Source organism: Stigmatopora argus, chromosome 9 (assembly GCF_051989625.1).
Source record: "Stigmatopora argus isolate UIUO_Sarg chromosome 9, RoL_Sarg_1.0, whole genome shotgun sequence".
Lineage (NCBI taxonomy): Eukaryota > Metazoa > Chordata > Actinopteri > Syngnathiformes > Syngnathidae > Stigmatopora > Stigmatopora argus.
This window is the reverse complement of record NC_135395.1, coordinates 14,638,350-14,656,787: the sequence shown is the minus strand read 5'-3', so window position 1 is coordinate 14,656,787 and position 18,438 is coordinate 14,638,350. Positions and strand designations below refer to the sequence as shown.

At 38.9% G+C, this 18,438-nt stretch overlaps 1 protein-coding gene across 4 annotated transcripts in view; it reads right to left on the bottom strand.

Moving 5' to 3' along the window:
• LOC144082202 (FERM and PDZ domain-containing protein 3-like) overlaps nt 1-18,438 on the bottom strand; it is a 58,097-nt gene that overhangs the window by 7,065 nt on the left and 32,594 nt on the right. For 2 of the 4 annotated variants that reach the window (XM_077609157.1, XM_077609160.1), the window contains exons 3-15: nt 8,641-8,753; nt 7,812-7,966; nt 7,632-7,734; nt 7,268-7,313; nt 6,785-6,889; nt 4,709-4,816; nt 3,239-3,370; nt 2,754-2,873; nt 2,147-2,283; nt 1,268-1,394; nt 857-946; nt 558-737; nt 318-453 (exon numbers count right to left, since the gene is read on the bottom strand). In XM_077609157.1, the coding sequence (XP_077465283.1) occupies nt 318-453; nt 558-737; nt 857-946; nt 1,268-1,394; nt 2,147-2,283; nt 2,754-2,873; nt 3,239-3,370; nt 4,709-4,816; nt 6,785-6,889; nt 7,268-7,313; nt 7,632-7,734; nt 7,812-7,966; nt 8,641-8,681 (1,480 nt within the window). In that variant the 5' untranslated portion in view covers nt 8,682-8,753. Of the gene's footprint in view, nt 1-317; nt 454-557; nt 738-856; nt 947-1,267; nt 1,395-2,146; nt 2,284-2,753; nt 2,874-3,238; nt 3,371-4,708; nt 4,817-6,784; nt 6,890-7,267; nt 7,314-7,631; nt 7,735-7,811; nt 7,967-8,640; nt 8,754-18,438 lie in introns of those variants that run through there. The other 2 variants (XM_077609159.1, XM_077609158.1) reach the window with 2 other exon arrangements.

Below are 18,438 nucleotides of genomic sequence, written 5' to 3'. Positions count from 1 at the left end.
TGTTTGTGATCACAGCAAAAGGTTGCACATTTGAATTTTGTAATGTCATGCTTGGACTTTTTGTAAAAAAGAATGAGCTTCTCATTCTGATGAGCAAAAATGAAGACAGACAAGATGTTGCCATGGGATGTTTATTTAGCTTTTGCTTGTTGAAACCTGAAGCCAACACATCTGATTTACATCAACCATTATACTTTTTTCTAACATAGTACTAAGTTGGATGTGAAGCATTGTGAAGGTTTTAGATAATGAATTGTTTTGTTGCAACATTTAAATGTGCATTTATTTGCTTTAGGTGAGGAAGGCTTTCAAGATACCTGTCTTAGTCAGATGAGACTGACCGGAGATTCTGAAGTAGATGTTTCTTTTTGGGTCTACAAACAGTTTGAAGTAGCCAGAGATGAGACATGCAAAGTTACTGGCATCTGGCCATTCCATGAGTAGCACCAAGGGCTGCACGGGGTTGCCAGAAAAAAAAAGTCAAACATCTTTAAGGGCAGTGTCATGGTATTTAATACCTTCTTAAAAGATTACTGGGGTAAAGGTGTGTATAATACCTTGCCCTCATGGATTGACACCTCCACACGTGCTACCCCTTGGCTTTCTCGATAGAGCTGGATCTTTGATATCCTAGTGAACTCAGTCAGAACTGTTGTCAGGTTGTTCTTCAGATCAATCACATGACTGATTCCATGTCGAGGGCCCACCAGTAGTGTTGTGGCTGATTGTTTTTCATCCTACAGATAAACCAAGCATTTAGCAGGTATTTTCTTTAAAATTCCAAAATGTTTCAAAGATTACATAAACATCCCCCTGGTATTTATGTTATTATATGTAAAGAATCAAAATGCACTACCAGTCCAACCGTGTTGAACAGTATTCCTCCAAAAGGTGGTAGGTCATTGAGGACTCGCAAGTATTGTAGCTTTCCTTGGAGAGGTGGGACCTGCCAAGCGAGATAAAAACATGGTAAATCTTGATTGCAACATACTACATGTCCTTATGGTGGCGCTGTTGCGCCACAGGTTTTGATAGATAATGCCACATTAACAACACAAGCTCCATCAAAGCTTAAGCCCTGACTTGTATTAGAGTCATAGGAAGCCCAACATAAGCTACAGTAGGTTTTTGTTTTTGCATTTGCAATGATGTGTGAAGAGGTGCAACGAAGTCATATAACTGCTAAAAACAATGATGTCATTTGAGGTTTGGAAGTTTGAACACTTGGGGTGAAAGAGCAAGGCTTAGAGTCTATAGGTTGTAGCACCTTGTTTCCTGATGGTGGCGGATGTTGATAGGTCTTCAACAATTGTGACAGAATCTTGCAAACATTCTTCTCCTTGACTGTTGGGAGCAGAGTAAGCGGAAGAAAAGGCTCGAGTCCCCATTCTTTTCTGTGTCAGAGAAAAAGTGTTAAGAGAACGCAAGATAAATATAAAAAGAATTCAATGGCCACACAGAGTCTGAGGAAAGCCAGATGTCACAGAGTCACACAGGCTACCTTATGTCCTCCATTGTCACTGTCATTTATTACAAGCACAGCGGATGATTGCACAAGGCTAATTATTTGCTAGGTTGAGGTTTTAAAGAATAAATTAAGGAACTAATGGTGAAAGTGATGGCTTGCACAGGGAAATGAATGCAATTTGTTCAAGAACACGGCTTGGCCCATTAAACTTTTCACATTTGGAATAGAAGTTTGTCCTCATGTTAAGCTGTTGCCCGATCAGTCTTGTGTCCACTAGATTTTTACTAAATCTGTATATTATGCGGTAGTAGCACTTTTAAAGTGAAGGTGGTTAGTACTTTTGATTGGCACATTTATCCCCTGAAGTAAAACAAATAATTTTGGAATAAATAACAACATAAACTGTAAAGCTAAATACCTTTAGTGTTAATGGTTTGCTGAGCTATTGTTCGGTATGCTTTGTTCATGAATCATGTTGGTTCTACCACTAATGTTCAGTGAGATTTAGAGACACATTCTAGCTATTCCTCAAAATTTTAAGCAACATTCCAAATTTTGTTTCGATTTTCATCACTTTTCCCTCCCAATAGTGAAGAGGATGGAACAAAAACACAAGTACTACAATGTTTTAGTCATTTGATCAGTTTTGTATTTGTGTGTGTGTATGTGTGAACTTACTCGACGTGTTTGAGAGAGATTTTCTGATTGGGCCTTGCTGAGGATACAGTGATGTAGATATGCAGAGCGGCCAATCTTAACGTTATGTCAGATTTCCAGTCAATGCCAAAGCGCTCCTTGATAACATCATTGCGATTCTGTGAGGACATGAAATGTTATTCTTTGAACTTTACTAATTACAAAGAGCGCCATTACATACCGAGACACTTATCTGCCCTTTGCCATTAGTTAAAGTGCTCCGGCTAATTGCTTAGACTTCAAAAATTGATAATCATGTTAGATCTACTGTACAGGTAAATGCGATTGTGATTGAATAAGGTGTGTGTAGTCTGACACTTCAGGGTAAATTTTAATGTGGAAATTCTAAAACCAGACAAAAAGACAGACCATATAATGCAGGGGTGTTGAATTCATTTGAGTCAAGTCTGAGATAGAAAATCCATATTACAATAGTCTTGTTTTTCAAAATCTGTAGTCCTGTGCCATTTTCTCTAGATGAATGGAAAAATGAACCGAATTGCCAATGAACCTTATAAAACTGCCTCTTCCTGTGGAATATAACTTGGCTTCTTGCCTTCTGCCAAACGGCTTCCACCCATTATCTCACCTGAATATAGAGGTATTCAAATGCTGCAGGATCCCGTCTGAGCAGGTCTGCAGGATCCTTGGGGAAGAAGCAAATGCGAAATAGACACTTCATTCCTTGGAAATAGGTTCTATGTACCACCTGCAGAAAGAAATAGATCTCTTGGGTTTCATAGTTGAATAGGGACAGCAACATTCAAAATGCATCATTAGTTTTGTGTAATCAGATAGTGGCGTCTCTAAAGTTGGAACATCCTACAAGTGGTGAGATTTGTATTTCAACTAAAAATATTGGGTAAAATATACAAAATAAACGAAGAATCACATGTGAAGTCACATCAGATGACAGCATAATTCAGGCCAATCTGTATGTTTTCCGGGAAATGTCATCCAGGGCTATCATATGTACTTTGCGTTGCAGTACTTTAGATATTTCAGTTTAGGCCCTGTTCCTCAGTCAGATTTATTATTGTTTTATTATTACAATTTAACAAATGCCGTATTTACGTGCGTCAGGGGTTGGTTCTCCTGCAGCAGAAGCAACTTTTGACTCTGGTCAAGACCGCCTGCTTCCAGCACCAAGGCAAAGTGCTCAATGTAACGCAGTGAGAGGCGGTCCTGCAGGGAAGAGATCACATCCTGGATGGAGAGTGATTAGACAGAAAAATATTTTCACAGTGGGAAAACCACAACAAATGCATTGATGAATTGAGGCAATTTCCACCCTAGATTCATGTTATTTTTATTCAGACCACTTTATCATAGTGATGGGTGCTTTCTTATCCTATACCTCAGTGTCATATTTGTCATTTTGAGCTATGGATCGCTTCCATATATATTCTCTATTCTGCACAGTTAGTACTTACTGAATAATGGAGGTTTGAGGTCAAACTTTTGCTCTTAAACAGATTGGCGGAGTGTTAGTTTTATGGACACAAGCTCTTGCAGCACTGACATGTTACTGCAATTAGTGTCTCGCTTTCGGTTTGAGGTATTCTAATCGAGCGCAATTACTGTTTTTTAAAAGCAACGACGTGAAGTTTTAGTGTAGGAACTTGTAGGATTTGGGTTATATATGCCAAGAATGCCATCCATCCAATCCACTGCGACACAGACTGTGTATGATTTGCGAACTAGAATGTTGCAAGGTAGCTTCCCTTGACAGACATGCTAATGTGTGTGCATCTGTGCATACTGGTGAGCCTTTGATTTAATCTGCAGTTTTCTTTATTGATCCACCTCTCCCTATTAAGTTGAAATTCCATTTAATTATGCTGACAAGGGACAGTTCCCATTTTTTCCTTTAACGTAAAAGCCATTTCTCTCCTCTCCTTTTTTCTCGAGCCACGAGCAGTCATGAAATCTAATAGAGCCGATTTAATGAGTCGTTCAGAGATGTCAGATTCTTGCGGAACGGCACAGCTTCTGACTCAGTCCCTTTATTGGTTGAGGCGTTTGATCAGATTTGTGAAACTTTTACTTTTGTGACGTGTCAACACTCGAGAGGTTTCAAAGAGCCTTTCCTGTGGTCAGCAAGGGTGACGAATGGTTTCCATTATACAAAATACTATTATTTTTTTGCTATAACAACATTATGTAATTTTGTCCTATAGACCAGAAATGGAAATGGAAATTACATTACATATACGGTTGCCAATTGTCTCCTAGAAAAATGGAATCGCCCTGTATTGTAGTAATTTAAACCAAAGGGTTCAAATATGCAGTTTTAAATTAAGCATCACATATATTTCCTTTTTTTCCCCTAGTGGCAATTTAGAAATGAAACTTGTATTAACAATACATTTATATGTATCTAATTAATTCAGGTTTGAATCAAGTAATTAAAAAAATCCTTAACTCCGGCCAAAAATGAATTAAAGGGTGACCTTTATCTGGACGGTTCTGTCTACCACTGAGGTGTCCCTTTTATTTTTAGGAAGCTGGCAACCTTAGTTACATACCTGTAGTTGTACTCACCCTCACAGTTGTACGGCTATCAAAGGTAAAGGACTTGATTTGTCCATTTTCCAAAAACACCTTGAGAACATTCGGAATGAGTAGTAAGGAGTCGTCCTTCAGCATTGTCTAAAAGAGATGGTAGGAGAGAATGATGGTGGCTTGTTGTTGACTGTGTTGCCTTGGAACCCGTCAGTGCGGAATTCAGCATTGTTTCTAATGCTTAGAAAATTGCACGTTAAGATAGAAGACTTGTGTGAGAGGAGGCACAGAGGGCGAGCCAAGGTTTCTAGTTTTACTCAAAGCACATCTTTGAAAAAAAGGTATGAAATGCTTCTTCCTAAAAGGTGATTGGCATCCTGCCTCTGTCTCCTCTTTCATCCCATCTCGCATGTGGCTTTTCAAAGTATGAGTCATTCAGTCATTTTTTTTGTAAATGTTTGATAGACATTTTCTTTAAATGGCGGAAGCCTGGCTGCAGCAAAAGAAATGTTGTTAAATTTACAGCCATTTCATAACCTCCTGTTTTGGTTTGTAAGAGGAAAATCCGATTTTAATACATAACAGCTAATTCAACAATGTATCTGACATAGCAATCTGTGTTCTCAACAGATGCTCTGCTGTCTATTTTGGGTAAACGTAACTATTCAGTTGGCTTTAGCTATTTTTTTTCTGGGCATCTTCTGATTCTAATCTATAGTTCGCAAGAATCTGTCTGTCTTTCCAGAAAAAACTTCAGGAATTCAAGGATTTTTTAAAGTTTCATTGGATATAGGACTGGATTTCTGATTTATTTATGTATAAGCAGGAAGGACCCCACACATGTCAAGGAATTGATGAAAATTTATGTAATTAGGTAATTAAACTTTGGTATAGGGAAAGCAAACCATTAAATTTGGTGCCAATCATTTTTTGTCCATGTCATGCATTCTACGTCATTTTTAATGAGAATAATGCAATAATAGGACCTCAGAATTCAATTGAGACATGTTGCTAATACAGTTAGTAGTGGTAGATAAGAGTGTGACGGAATAATGGCACCACAAAGATTCTCCTCCTTTTTTCCTTTGTGAACACTGAGCTTGAACTTTTCAATAGAAGTTTGTGTTCATCAGTGGTGGCAGGGATTAAGTTACAAATGTCTTTGGTGGTTGCAATAATCATAGAAACCTCCTTCCAGGTTGTGTAGTTTCAGATTAAAATGAGTCGCTTCCCAAGTGAGGCAAAACATTAGTTAAAGAGGACAGATGCAGAAAATCTATTTTTTATTGACAATAATGGTGTCAAGGTGTAATTAGGAAAACAGTGACATTTGCTCAATGCTGGTCTCATCAGGCAGGGCACCCTCCTCAAAATCAGCTGTAATTAAAGTTCGAGTACCCTGTCCAACAAGCTAATAAGAAATCATTTGGTTCCAAGTGACGAGAAATGCATTTGTGCCCTATTTAAAAAGTTTATCAAGCTTTAGATGTATTCAAAAGGGGAAGTCTGGAGCCCTGATTTGTTTAGATATTTCTTGGGGCAAAAACTAAAACTCACTATTCCCACTCTAAATATGTATCGAGATATGGTGTTACTGAGTCACACTTTAGTAACAACTATAGGAGTGGTTCATTATAATATAATAGCAATCTACACATTCCAGAGCTAGGCCACATTTCTGAAATTATAGCATAGAGTCAAAACGACAGCCAATAAACTCTGGAAGTTATTGTGCTCATTCCATTTTATTTCGCTTGAGTGATGGGGCGGTCATTTAGCACTGAAACAACGAGAGAATATTCATCATTTTTGATGCATAATACCAACAGTGTAACAATGCTTGTCTCACTGCATTCACTCTGTGATCAATGGCAACAAGATGTGTGCAGTCTAGGTTGATTTGGAACTTATGGTTGCTCATCTCAGAATTTTAAAATGCCTTAATGCACGGTTATACTCCTCAGGCTAAAGCTTTATTTTCACGCACACCCACAGTTAGTACAGAGTGGATTGAGAGAGGGTATTTGGAAATCAAACAAAAGAATCCAGCTATGAATGGTAGAGGGAAAGAGTAACAATAGGTGATACCAATCACAAGTCAGAAATTCAACTTACTGAGTCTGGATCACTGATGGAAACTTGCTCTGAAAAGCGCACTTTTGGCGGATTAGTCCGCAAACGGGCCTTTTTGGCTGCACTTATGAAGGCAGATTTAGGTGACTGTGGATAAATAAAAAGAACAATTACAGTTACAAAGGAATGTGCTACTAAAATGCAAAAAGCACTATTACCCCTTGGGTTTAAACTCTTCTTAAGCTATATGGACCAGTACAAAAAAGATGTGGCCCTTTTGAGTCACTCACAACAGTGGTAAATTGAATCTAATTGCATCCGCGTTTTAACGTAATTACTCTATTACCTGGAAAAAGTGCACTTTAATTATTTGGTGAATGAAATTGAATTTAATGAATGACCTGGAATATTTGGGAAAGGGTTTCCAGAAGAGAAAATACTCTAATCATTAGGTACCAACTGTGTGGGCATGCATGTTAAGACAAGCATGAAAAGAAATGATGAACGCCAAGTACTTCTACACACCTGATGAGGCTGCAGCACAGTGAGAACAATAATGTCTTTGCAGCGTCTACGGGGAGAAAACAGAGCGGAGTGTGTTAGATAATGCCATGTGGAGCACAACGTTTGGAGCGCTTTGCCACTTTCTAGCTGCCATTTCCTCTCTGTCCTTCAGCAATGAAAGGACTGACTCATCCACCATTTTGTGTGTTCCTGCGGTCACATATAAATCACGGCAGGAGACATTCTGTTCCTTTTAGACCAGCTGCTTTTAAAAAATATATATATATTTTTTTTCTTCCCCCTTTTACTTTTTACTTGGCCCCTCATTTGGTCCCTCGGACCGAAATTATCCAACCCTGCCTCCCGGGACAGTAAAGGATGCTACCTTACAAGGTCTATGACTCTCTCTCGGGGCGCGTCGCTCACCGTCTCCTCGTTAATGGCCAAGATCTGATCTCCAGGGAGAAGCTTACCAAAGGAAGGTCCGTCTGCAGAGAGATGGCAAGAAACAAACAGCGTACAATGTCAACCAATTGGAATCGTTGGCTTATTTGTTTCTACTTACCAGCAGAGACGGAGCGTACGATGACGGGCCTCTGGCTTCCTGCAACGAAGCCGAAGCCTTGACTAGGGTGCCGCTGGATGGTGACTTGTCTAGCTGTGGCAGGACTTAGGGTACCACTGTCCATACCATCTTGGCTCTCCTCTAACATTGCAGAGCTAAGCAGAGGTAAAACATGCAGACAATTAGGGGCATGCGATGGTTATAGAAGTTGTAACACATCATTTTAAGGGTGTGTAGAAATTTTAACAGAGTAAATGAAGATGGTCATTGCCCTCCTCTCTTCCTGTGTTAAAATCCGAACCTAGTCATGTTGCTCTTTAGTTTCACAAAGAAGAAAACCATCATCAAATTTAACAGTTTTATGTGTCAATCAATACTTGTGCTCATCCCTGAGAAAGAGCTATATGCTGGAATGAGAATAATCTCAAAACAATACCATGTTAGGAATCAACAAGAATGACTGAAAATTAGCAATCTTGTAATTGTTGGCTTTCAAATCACTGGCATAATTTGTTTGATCTTTTGAACACAACATACAAATTTTAACTGTGCTCAGAACAGCAGTGGGGTGCTTGAACAGCTGTTTTGTGGTCCTGGCCAGGAATCAAATGAACAACAGCTGCATGGAAGGCAGCAGTATGTCCCACTATGCCAATTCTGCATCTATCTGATTTCATTAATATAATGGAACCTGACTGCTCGGTTCTGAAAAAAAATCTGTATCATTATCTTTATTTCAACATCTTTTCATTTTTGGACCTCTATGGAGATTTTCCTCTAATGTGTAGTGGTTTTGCTGAAAAAAATAATGATTGAAACATCTGAATACCTGTCACATCCATATGTGTGTCCATCCTGGACCTCGGCCATCCCCTGAGAGGAGGGAGCAGCATGGGACAGGTTTGCGCAGCAAAGGCCACACTCCTTTTCAAAGTCATTCACCTGTGCATAAACCATAAAAAAGAAAATAAACATTGCATCTCTTACTTCAATTGAGCCTTCCTCCTGTTTGTTGAAACTGCAGCTTGTTAGAGGATTGATAAATTTAGCGTGAAAGTGCATGTGTGGTATGCAAATGCGTCTGTAAATCACATTATACGAGACGACACAAGGTTAGAGTGAAAATGTAAAGATGTTCCTTTGATATATTTGATAGAAGCATCTGATGCAAGAGACTTGCCTTTAAAGTAAGCTTTCATCAAGGACACAAGACAAGAGAATGCAAGTATTTACCACAGAATCAGTCGATATTTCATTTTTGCCACTGGTGTGAACCACGCATTTCCTTTTACAGATGCCTGCGTGGGTGGAAGTAAGAGCGATATTAAAGTTAAGTCTATGGCATGAAAATGTCACATAGTGAACATTTTAGCATCAGACCTGAAGAGATGAAACCAGCGGTGACACTAATGCTTTTGATAGAGATGGGAGAAAGAACATGTCAAGACTGCTCTGAGTTATTATGCATGGATGCAAAAGAAAATGCTTTTGTGAGTGCCACAAGCTGAAAACAAACTCGCTAACTGTAGGCTGAGTCCTTTGGTCAATAGCTTATTGATTTCAATTCTTGTCATTTGCAGTCTGTGCTAAGAGTGCCTTACAAAGGAAGTGGCTCATCCGCAATTTTAGTGGTGCATGACTGATCTCTACCGTTGGTCTCACGAGAGATTATCTTTGATACATTTATTTTTAAACCAATGTACGTATTTGGAAAATCCATTACGCCGTATGGGATTTAAAAAAAAGTGTAATTAGGTAATAAAGTATTCGTCATACATCTGTCAGTACCAGAGGTGAACAGTAGTGACGAATGTTACCCTCGCAGCTGGTACTACTGCTGAAAAATGACAATTTTGGTAGACAATGATTACTGTCCCCTCATCTATTATCCACCGTCTATTATTACATCCAAACTTACCGCGCAGTGCAAGTCTACCTATATTTCATTGCCCTTTTCTTTCAGACTCTTTAATGACTTTTAATTGCCATCTGCGTTCACATTCCAGGTGCTGGGAGGACACCCATCTGGGGGGGGGTTCAAGGAGGTGCCAAGGACCCCTCACTCATCAGGTAGGTGTGATAACTGTGTACTGTTCTAAATGTCAGTTGCAGCCCTACTCCAATCCAGACGAATCACAATTAGTTTTTTTGCTGCATTTACCTACAATAATCTGTCCATTTTCTCATAAGGGTCATGAATAAACACCAAAATGACAGAAAACCAAGAAATTCTCAACCATTTTAAAAAAAGTCCATAAGAAGCTTAGCTAAACTGGGATGAAGGGAAATAATGGCATTGTTGTAAAACGTTAATGCACCTTACAGCCCTTTGTTGAGTCCTAATTTATGGGATGTCGTAGAAAAAAAAAAGCGTAACGTAGTTTTCCGATCGCGTGTAGTGTTGATGAGCCAAGAGTGCTGCTGTAAAAAAGTCGTAAACAAAGGATGATGTTTTGTTTGGCCTCTCACCAGTGTAATAGAGTATTTTGTCTGCCACCTGCACGTTTAGCAAGTACTTGAAAACAGTTTTCTTTGGAGCCTTCTACTGAGTCCGTGTCAGTTGTGTGGCTTTACAAACGTCTCACAAGCATTACATTTGACTACATGACTTTTGAGAAGTAGTGAGGGCCCAATGAAGGTTGGAAGGGGACACTGAAGGGAACACATCTACCCAGTAATAGCCGCGTCTTGCAAATGCCAAAAGGGAGGACACCGACGAACTCTGTCAAGAAATGATAGCCAAGGGCATGAGCTGGTCTGCCCGTTGCTATGACGACAGCTCTCGTGGTAGCTTGTTAAAGCTTGTGGGTGGATGAGAATAGCGATGTGGCGACTGCGCATCTTAGGGAGAGCTCACCAGCTGCTCTGTGGTCTCAGGTAGCAGCTGTGGTTTGATTTTAGCAGACCCTCAGGCACAGAGGTCACAGCACCTGGTACACTAACCGCCCCCTAGTGAGCCGGACTGCAACTGCTTCCTACGGCCCTTGAGTTAGAAGACAATAAATAACCTTTGCAGACATACATTTCATCCCTAGCAACTTTATCATAATTAGCTTGAGGTAGCATTGCATCACAAAAAAATAACAGCAGTGCAGAATGTGATCAGTGGTGACCATGACAAGGTGACTACGAAGGCCAGCCGCATATTAATCAGTCTCTAGATTTGGGTCCTTTAATCGATCTGTTTTGCAAAGAAGCAATAAAAAAGTGGAACATAATACTTTATAGGTCTTTATGAAAGTATTGGCTAAAAATAACCTCCACAGACCTTCATTCATTTATTTTCCCGAGCGCTTGGTCGATCAGGAAACAATCCCAATCGGCATTGGGCAAGACTAAACAAAGGACCGGTGAATCGATCCCACATGTGACTAAAGTATTAAGACAAAATCCAAATATACATTAACACAATACAATACAAATGTCATTCATCCAGAGCATAAATGCCCCAAAATATGCATAACGCATGGCAGATACTCTAACCAAATGTACAATTTTCACAGTTGCTGTGAAAACTCATTGTTATGTTTTGCTGTCCAATTGCAAGGTGAGTCCCTCCCATCCTCAAACTCATATCGTGCTGTGGATAAAATTGCATCATTAAGCAGAGGATAACCACCCCATTAGCTACTTCTGTTTTTGTGGAAAGCCAATGTGCTCTAAGCTAAGGCAAATTGTTGCTAAATTGAATGCAAACAGCAGAGGTGCAGTGGTTTTATTGTGAAGGAAATAAGAACTCAGACAATTGTTGACACCTAATGACATAGAAAATATCAGTCATTGCATTTTGTTGATGTTCTTGTGGTAACCCGCAAATGGAACCCAATGATTGTGGAACATCCACAAATGAAAATAGGAGTGAAACCAAATGTACATTTTTGTATGATTAATAACAAATTAAAGATTAGAACAGTCCTGTTAAAATGTGACTTAAAAATGTAAAGTTGTGATTCCTTTTTTTATATTCTCTCTTGGAAATATTAAGATCCAGCAATTTTCATATGAAGCATCGTGTCATAGTAGGATCTATACTTAGTAGTTTAAAGTTTGTTTGGACAATGTCTTGAAAGATTTTAACCATTTTCTGAAGTGCTGGTGGTTTTGCCAGGCAAATGACTCAATATTATGTTTACTCAGGACTGTCCAAGTAGCACTTGTAGGCCATTTTAATGGAAAATCTGCACTGGAGTTGAAGTGACCACAAATCAATCACGTCAGTTTCATCAAGGTGTAATTAGTATCATTACAAACTGTAACCAATTTCAACAACATGCATTTCTTAGATGTTGTGACGGAGCGGGTCAAGGTCTCCAGATTTAATTTCTTGATCTGGAATACATCCAGACAGATAGTAACCTCAATTTCATTGCTAGACTGAGCGGTAATGAGGGGATGCGTGAACAATTCACAGTGGAGAGGCGATACTAAGGAGAGTGTAATTTCCCCAAGGAGGGCTATAAATGACATCACAAATGAGGCAAACTTTTGTTTTTATAATGTTACAAGACGAAGCATAGCATGCTGCAAAAAAGTCTACCATAATTTTCCTGGCATTGTATTTTTTCTTTATATTTATTCACAATTATCACATGTAAATATGTTGTCATCAAATGAGTTGCAAAATATTTGGATTTAAGTCTGTACAATTTTAAAAGGCCAATGATTGGCTCTACTATAGAGAAAAACAATTCAAGTGTTACAGAATGAGAGCACTTAAAAAATAAATATCGATAATTACATGACATTAAATACTATAATAACACTTATGAGTATTATTCTCTGGAATAAAATGTTGCTGTCGATGAGTTTTTCTCATCAGTTAAACCTGTGATGCATATCAATTTGTTCCATTCATTCACAGAGAATCCTACTGAGGCCAATGACGAAAAGTTGCCAGCGTTTTGCATCAGAAAATCCCCAAATCTGCAGAAATCCTTTTAACAAGATGAAAGCAGAGTGAGCCAAAATGAGCCTTTGTGGAGAAAGAATCTGCCAACCAAAGATCACGCCTCTTAGACCCCCAAAAAGCAGGTATGTCACTCTTGTACGTAATGACTGCTGCCCTCGGTTTTAATTGGCTAGAAACAAACTTTTGCAAAATGCCCTTCTTTTTCCCCCATTTACACGGAGATGAGGTAATGAAGTGACTTAGAAAGCCGTTTGTGTAATCCATAAATCCTGTAGTGCAAGGGATTTTCCTCACTCTTTTGTGAATAGAATGGCTATGTTTACTACAGTGTGTGTATATACGTACGTATTGTATGTATTCGAATAGGGCATGTTGGTTTTTTCCAGCATTAAAGCGGCTTAATTTTATGTAAAATAAGCATTCAAAAAGGTGAGTTTAGACTGTTGTAACTATTGTTTTGTATGACTGTGATTTCCTGATGCATAACTTGATGCCACCCATGCCTCAATTAACACAAATGAACTCCCCCACAAGGCTACTTGGCGTTTAGTTACGAGCTGCCTGCAAAGCTATTGCTTTGTTATGTTATTTGTTTCTCTATATTCCCCTAGTCCGTCTTTTTGCTTCTCTCAACGTCTTGTCGTTTCGTTGCTTCTCATGAAGCAAATCATACTGTGAACGAAAATTATCCCAAAAATTCATTTCAACCATTCAGTCAATATATTAAGTTTTACAGTACAACATTCCCGTGTGGAGTGTACCTGCTATTCATGAAGCTGCGTGGGGATTTTTTGGGGTGGGGGGTACTTTTTTGGCCTTCATTGCCTAAATATGTGATTCACTCCAAGTCATATGTTCAGAATGACACATTTGAGAGGGCTTTTATAATTTTTTTCAAAACATTGTCATGTTTGATTCAATTGTTGATGCTGTCATTAATTGTTTTCTACTGAAAAGTTAAATCAAGCAAATTTTCCCCAAACAAATCAATTGCCTTTTAAATTGCGCATGATATTAATTGATTCAGTTTGAAATGAGCCACTGCGAGGTGATTTTATTATCATTGACTTAATCGTCTTTAATTATGACTCATAAAGCAGTTTGCAAAGTTTGCTTTTTTTTCTTCAATCAAAAAAATGCACTCATAGCGAAAAAAATCCATAAGCCGCCATGCACCCTACTCCACTGCATCATAAGTCAAAGGTTTCGTCAGCGATCATAATCCAATGTCTAACGTGTGCGCGCATTTTATTAACCTCATTTTCAATTTAGTAAGTATGTCAGGGCAGCACAGAGGTCCAGTTGTTAGCACTATTGCCTCTAGCAAAAAAGGTTCTATGAACAGTTTGTGTTGGCTCCAGTCTTGGTAGAGCCTACATAAAACATAAGCTAATAAAAATGAATCACTGGGCAGATGGAATTGATCCCAGAGAGGCATTCCTGAATGTTTTTGTCGTCCAATAGCATCAAGCTACCCTATAAACATTCACACTGGGACGCCCGTAGTTCTGCATAGACCGTTTCTTTACTGCCACCTTGACACAGGCAAGAAATCAGTAAATAAGTTAAGGGAAACAGATGCTCAGCTCTAACCCTCTCTTGCAGTTATTTATTTATTTTTGCTGGATCTATGTTGATGAGGTGTCTTGGGGTGATGAAATGCAGCTAATCCATGTAATTTAGATTTTCCACTTATACAAAGCCATAAAGAAAATACTTCTAGAGAAACCAGGCTATACACACACATGGATTTAGAAGACATAAATACTACAGGCCTAATGGAATGTGGTGAAGAAGGCTTGCACTTGTTTTATTCTTCCTTCTACATGGAACATTAGTGTTTTAGTGATATTGTTCAGTTGGTGAGGTGAAAAGTGTGAATAAATGGTTCTGAAATACCAGCATGCAACCTGAATGGTTTTGCATCCTTGGTGACTGCATACAGCTATATGAAGGTCATAGACAGTACAGAGCTACATTACGAGCTGCCGTGAAAAAAAAAATCCCTCTAGTTGGATCAGCCTGTGATCTGACTTTGATTTCGAGTGTTATTCAGAAGCCAGTCCCCATTGGCCTAATGACATGTTTCCATTGATCATTGAAAAAGGTCTTTGGTTTTATAGCAGAGTTCCGACAGTAGTGAGGTCATTAGCATACTGCATAAGCTGGAAGTAAATCAGAACATGCTTTAGTCTATCGGTAACCTGTGCTAGAGCACGAATATGTTCATCATTAAAATTGATGTTTTTATGGGACACAACTTCAAGGTCAAAAAAATAAAATGAAAAAACAGTATGTTTGGAACCTTCGCACATCAGAAATGTTTTGCCAGGTTACCAAACAATCACAAAAATAACTCAATTAGGGTGGAAATGAATTTGCAGATTTGCATAGTTATATCAAGTAGTGACAAATAAAACAAATACTGCATGATATTCCACTAGATGGCAGAAGCTACATACTGCAATGAACCAACGTGTAGTGAATATATTTTTGGAGTGAAGGTTTGACGTATCTTTAGTATTTAAAGTCAAATATGTGAAGGTTTTGAAGCATTGTATTGGAGTTTGCAGATCAGGGGAATCAACTTCCTTAGGTTATCCTCACATGTTGTAGTTGAGGTGAAAAATTCAGGCTTGTCTGGACTAAAGATGTTTGCTTATTGTGTTTCCATTGACCCGCCACGCCCTTCAACCATGTATAACAAAAACAAATTCTTTAGAACCAATGTTTCTTGGTGCAAAATGGAGACTCAAGTGACACAAACATAACCAAGAGGTTTTGAACAGCTGTGCTCACCAAACGCATCACCCACGTGTTATAACCAGAAGAGAGGCAGAGTGTCCATGACAGCAGCAGAGTGGCTCTGTCTCTCTGCTGTCACCCTCCAGTGAAGCAGCATCTCTCCTGACAGTCCAACGCCAGATAGTGAAACTCATTCTCCATGCAACACTGGCCTCTCAACCCCCCAGCCTTAGACTATCTGCCACCACCCACCCACAGGAGCCCTCCTTTGCAGCACTTTGGTGACACCAAGTAAAGCTCTGACTCTTACTGTATAGCTTTGAGCTAACAAATATCGCCAGTTTCATATCAAATCAATATTGCATGAAAAACAGTAAGTTTCTACTATAGATACTGTAGAAATTATGTTGGAGCAATGTTCCATCTTTTTTTGTTTGTCTGGGCAGAAAGACAACCTCTCTGAGCACACTGAGTACCGGTGTGAGCAACATCATCATTGCTCGCTATGGGCACACACCAGTATCCCACCTGCCATAAGCAGGTGCATGTCTACTACACATAAATGATTTAGTAATAATAAAATGTAATGATTAATATCTATGAATGGGCGGCCCGGCGGATGAGTGGTTCGCGCGTCGGCCTCACAGCTATTTTTTTTTATTTTAAAAAAAATGGGATTTGATTTTGTGCGCTCCATATGATTTGCTGTGCGCAGAGAAGATGAGAGTAGTGCGCAATTGCGTGCGCAGCTTAGAGGGAACATTGTGTTGGAGTTTTGTGACTTGAGCATAAATTCCCATCTTTAGTTCCACTATATCAATTTAAATGATTTTTTTTTAATTTGCCACTGCAGTGAGTTCTACCTTTTATGACAGTCAGATTTCACTGTTACATCAAAGATAATTATTATTATTTTTTTAAAGATGCTGTAGTTGTCATTGCTACTGAGTGGATGGAGAGTTAGGATTTCCATTGGTTTATTTCCAACCAAAAGCACAGAACATAACCAATGTGATGAAAAGACAGAACATAACCAATGTGATGAAAAGCACAGAACATAACCAATGTGATGCCAACAAAATGAAACCAAAACCAACTTGCCAACTCCTCCACCGCCGGTCGAACATGTAGCGCATTTAGGGACAGCCCAGAAAACATAGCAAATACCACATCAACATTGTAACATTAAGTAAACATGCAAGCCAATTTGTTACATGACTGTCCTTATTTTTAAGTTATGTGAACCAGAAGTTGTTTGCCTGACTTTTGGCGACGTCAGGTCTGTGTGACCACAAAACTGGATTCATCGCCGAGTAAGGCATTTTTGAAAGTTTAACTTTGGTTATCTGAACGCAGCATGTCTAATATAACCGATGTGCGTCAGTATCTTTCCTTTCTCTTTTCTTTTCATAATGTTGAGCTCCGTTTCCATGGTGATTGCTACTCTTTAGGCTGAACCTAGAAAACTCAGTGTTCTTCTTTAGGACCATAATATAAAAGAAAAGAGGGACAAAAAAGCACTCCCAGTGCCTAAATAAGCACTCTGCAGTAACTAAAAAGGAACTACAGTGCAGAGGACTTAAGGGCAAATTAGGGACGGGCTTTGTAAAGTTAAACCTTGTAGGTGGAGGACTTTGTACGATTGTATATTTCTGTGAGCGTGAAGTATAATTTTGGCATAATTTTAGGTCTAGGGCTATAGTCCATCTGGAGATCAATTCTAATTGATTTTTTCTGTGTTAGACATTGATCAGATTTCTCACATGCAGTTTGAAAAGTCTAATTCATTTGTTTCATATATTTTTTAAATATGACCTGGGCTCCTCCATGTCTGGATAAAAATCGCAATATACACAATACGTATTTGTATATATATCATCCAACCAACAGGCAAAAAAAAACACTAATGTTCGAAATGTATCAGCCCTGAAAAACAATTTCCATGCTTTTATTTAATCCTTTCTCTCTTGGCTATTCAGCCACAATATTGATCTAGCTTGCATTTATCGACACGTCCAGATGATTAAATTCCATTTATAAACATTTACCACAGACTAGTAGCATCAGCTGTGGTTGTGCCCGACCATTTTTTGAACAGACTATAGGTTTCATGTTAAACAACCACCAACAACAATCCTATCTTGGGCTTATGGAAGACAATGGTTGCTTTTTTCTGCTGGGATGTGTTCTTCCATTTTCACCAATTTATTACATGACCAAGATGAGTCTGTACAGAGGTCCAAGCAGGTTCACCCTCCGAATAACAGTTCTTTAAAACGCCAATGATTAATACATTTTTTATACTGTCTCTTAGTCCTGACCCGGTATCAAAATTCCCAAGAACCAGGTCAGTTACACAGGGCAGTAATTGGGAACCTGTAGTGCACTTCACTGGAGCGTGATAAATTATATTTCTGCAGAAAGTTCCTCTGCTCAAATCGTGACCACAGTTAGAGGCCAATTTCTCAACCAAGCGGTGGGTGGGGCAAGAGCTGATTTTTTACTCTTATTTTCTTCCTATCTTCCTCTGTCACCACAATTTTATCTGCTCTTGGTTTGCCTTAGCAACTGTGTGGGGAATACCAAGTTGCTTCTCCATTCACATCTGGCAAGCTCAATGCTGTAAGGCTTTTGCTACCGCAACCATACCGAGATTTAAATGTTGATTTTGGCAGTTTTCTCACATTTAATTGAGTCAATGGAACCAGTTGTCACAAGTAAACCACAGCACAAGTCAAACTGTTACAAAAAGTATGAACGAATTAGGATTTGGCCTCATCTTACTCAGAAATGGACTCCGTGAGAAATACCGGTCTATTTAATTGAAGACAAAGCTGCTATACTTGGAGAAGGCCATGACTTTTTCTTCTAGGAAATTGCGACATATAGATTGACAGGTTTATTGTTCCTTTAGCCAGAGTATTTAGTTGTTGCCTTTCACTGATCCTCGGCTGCATCTAGAAATACAAGTTA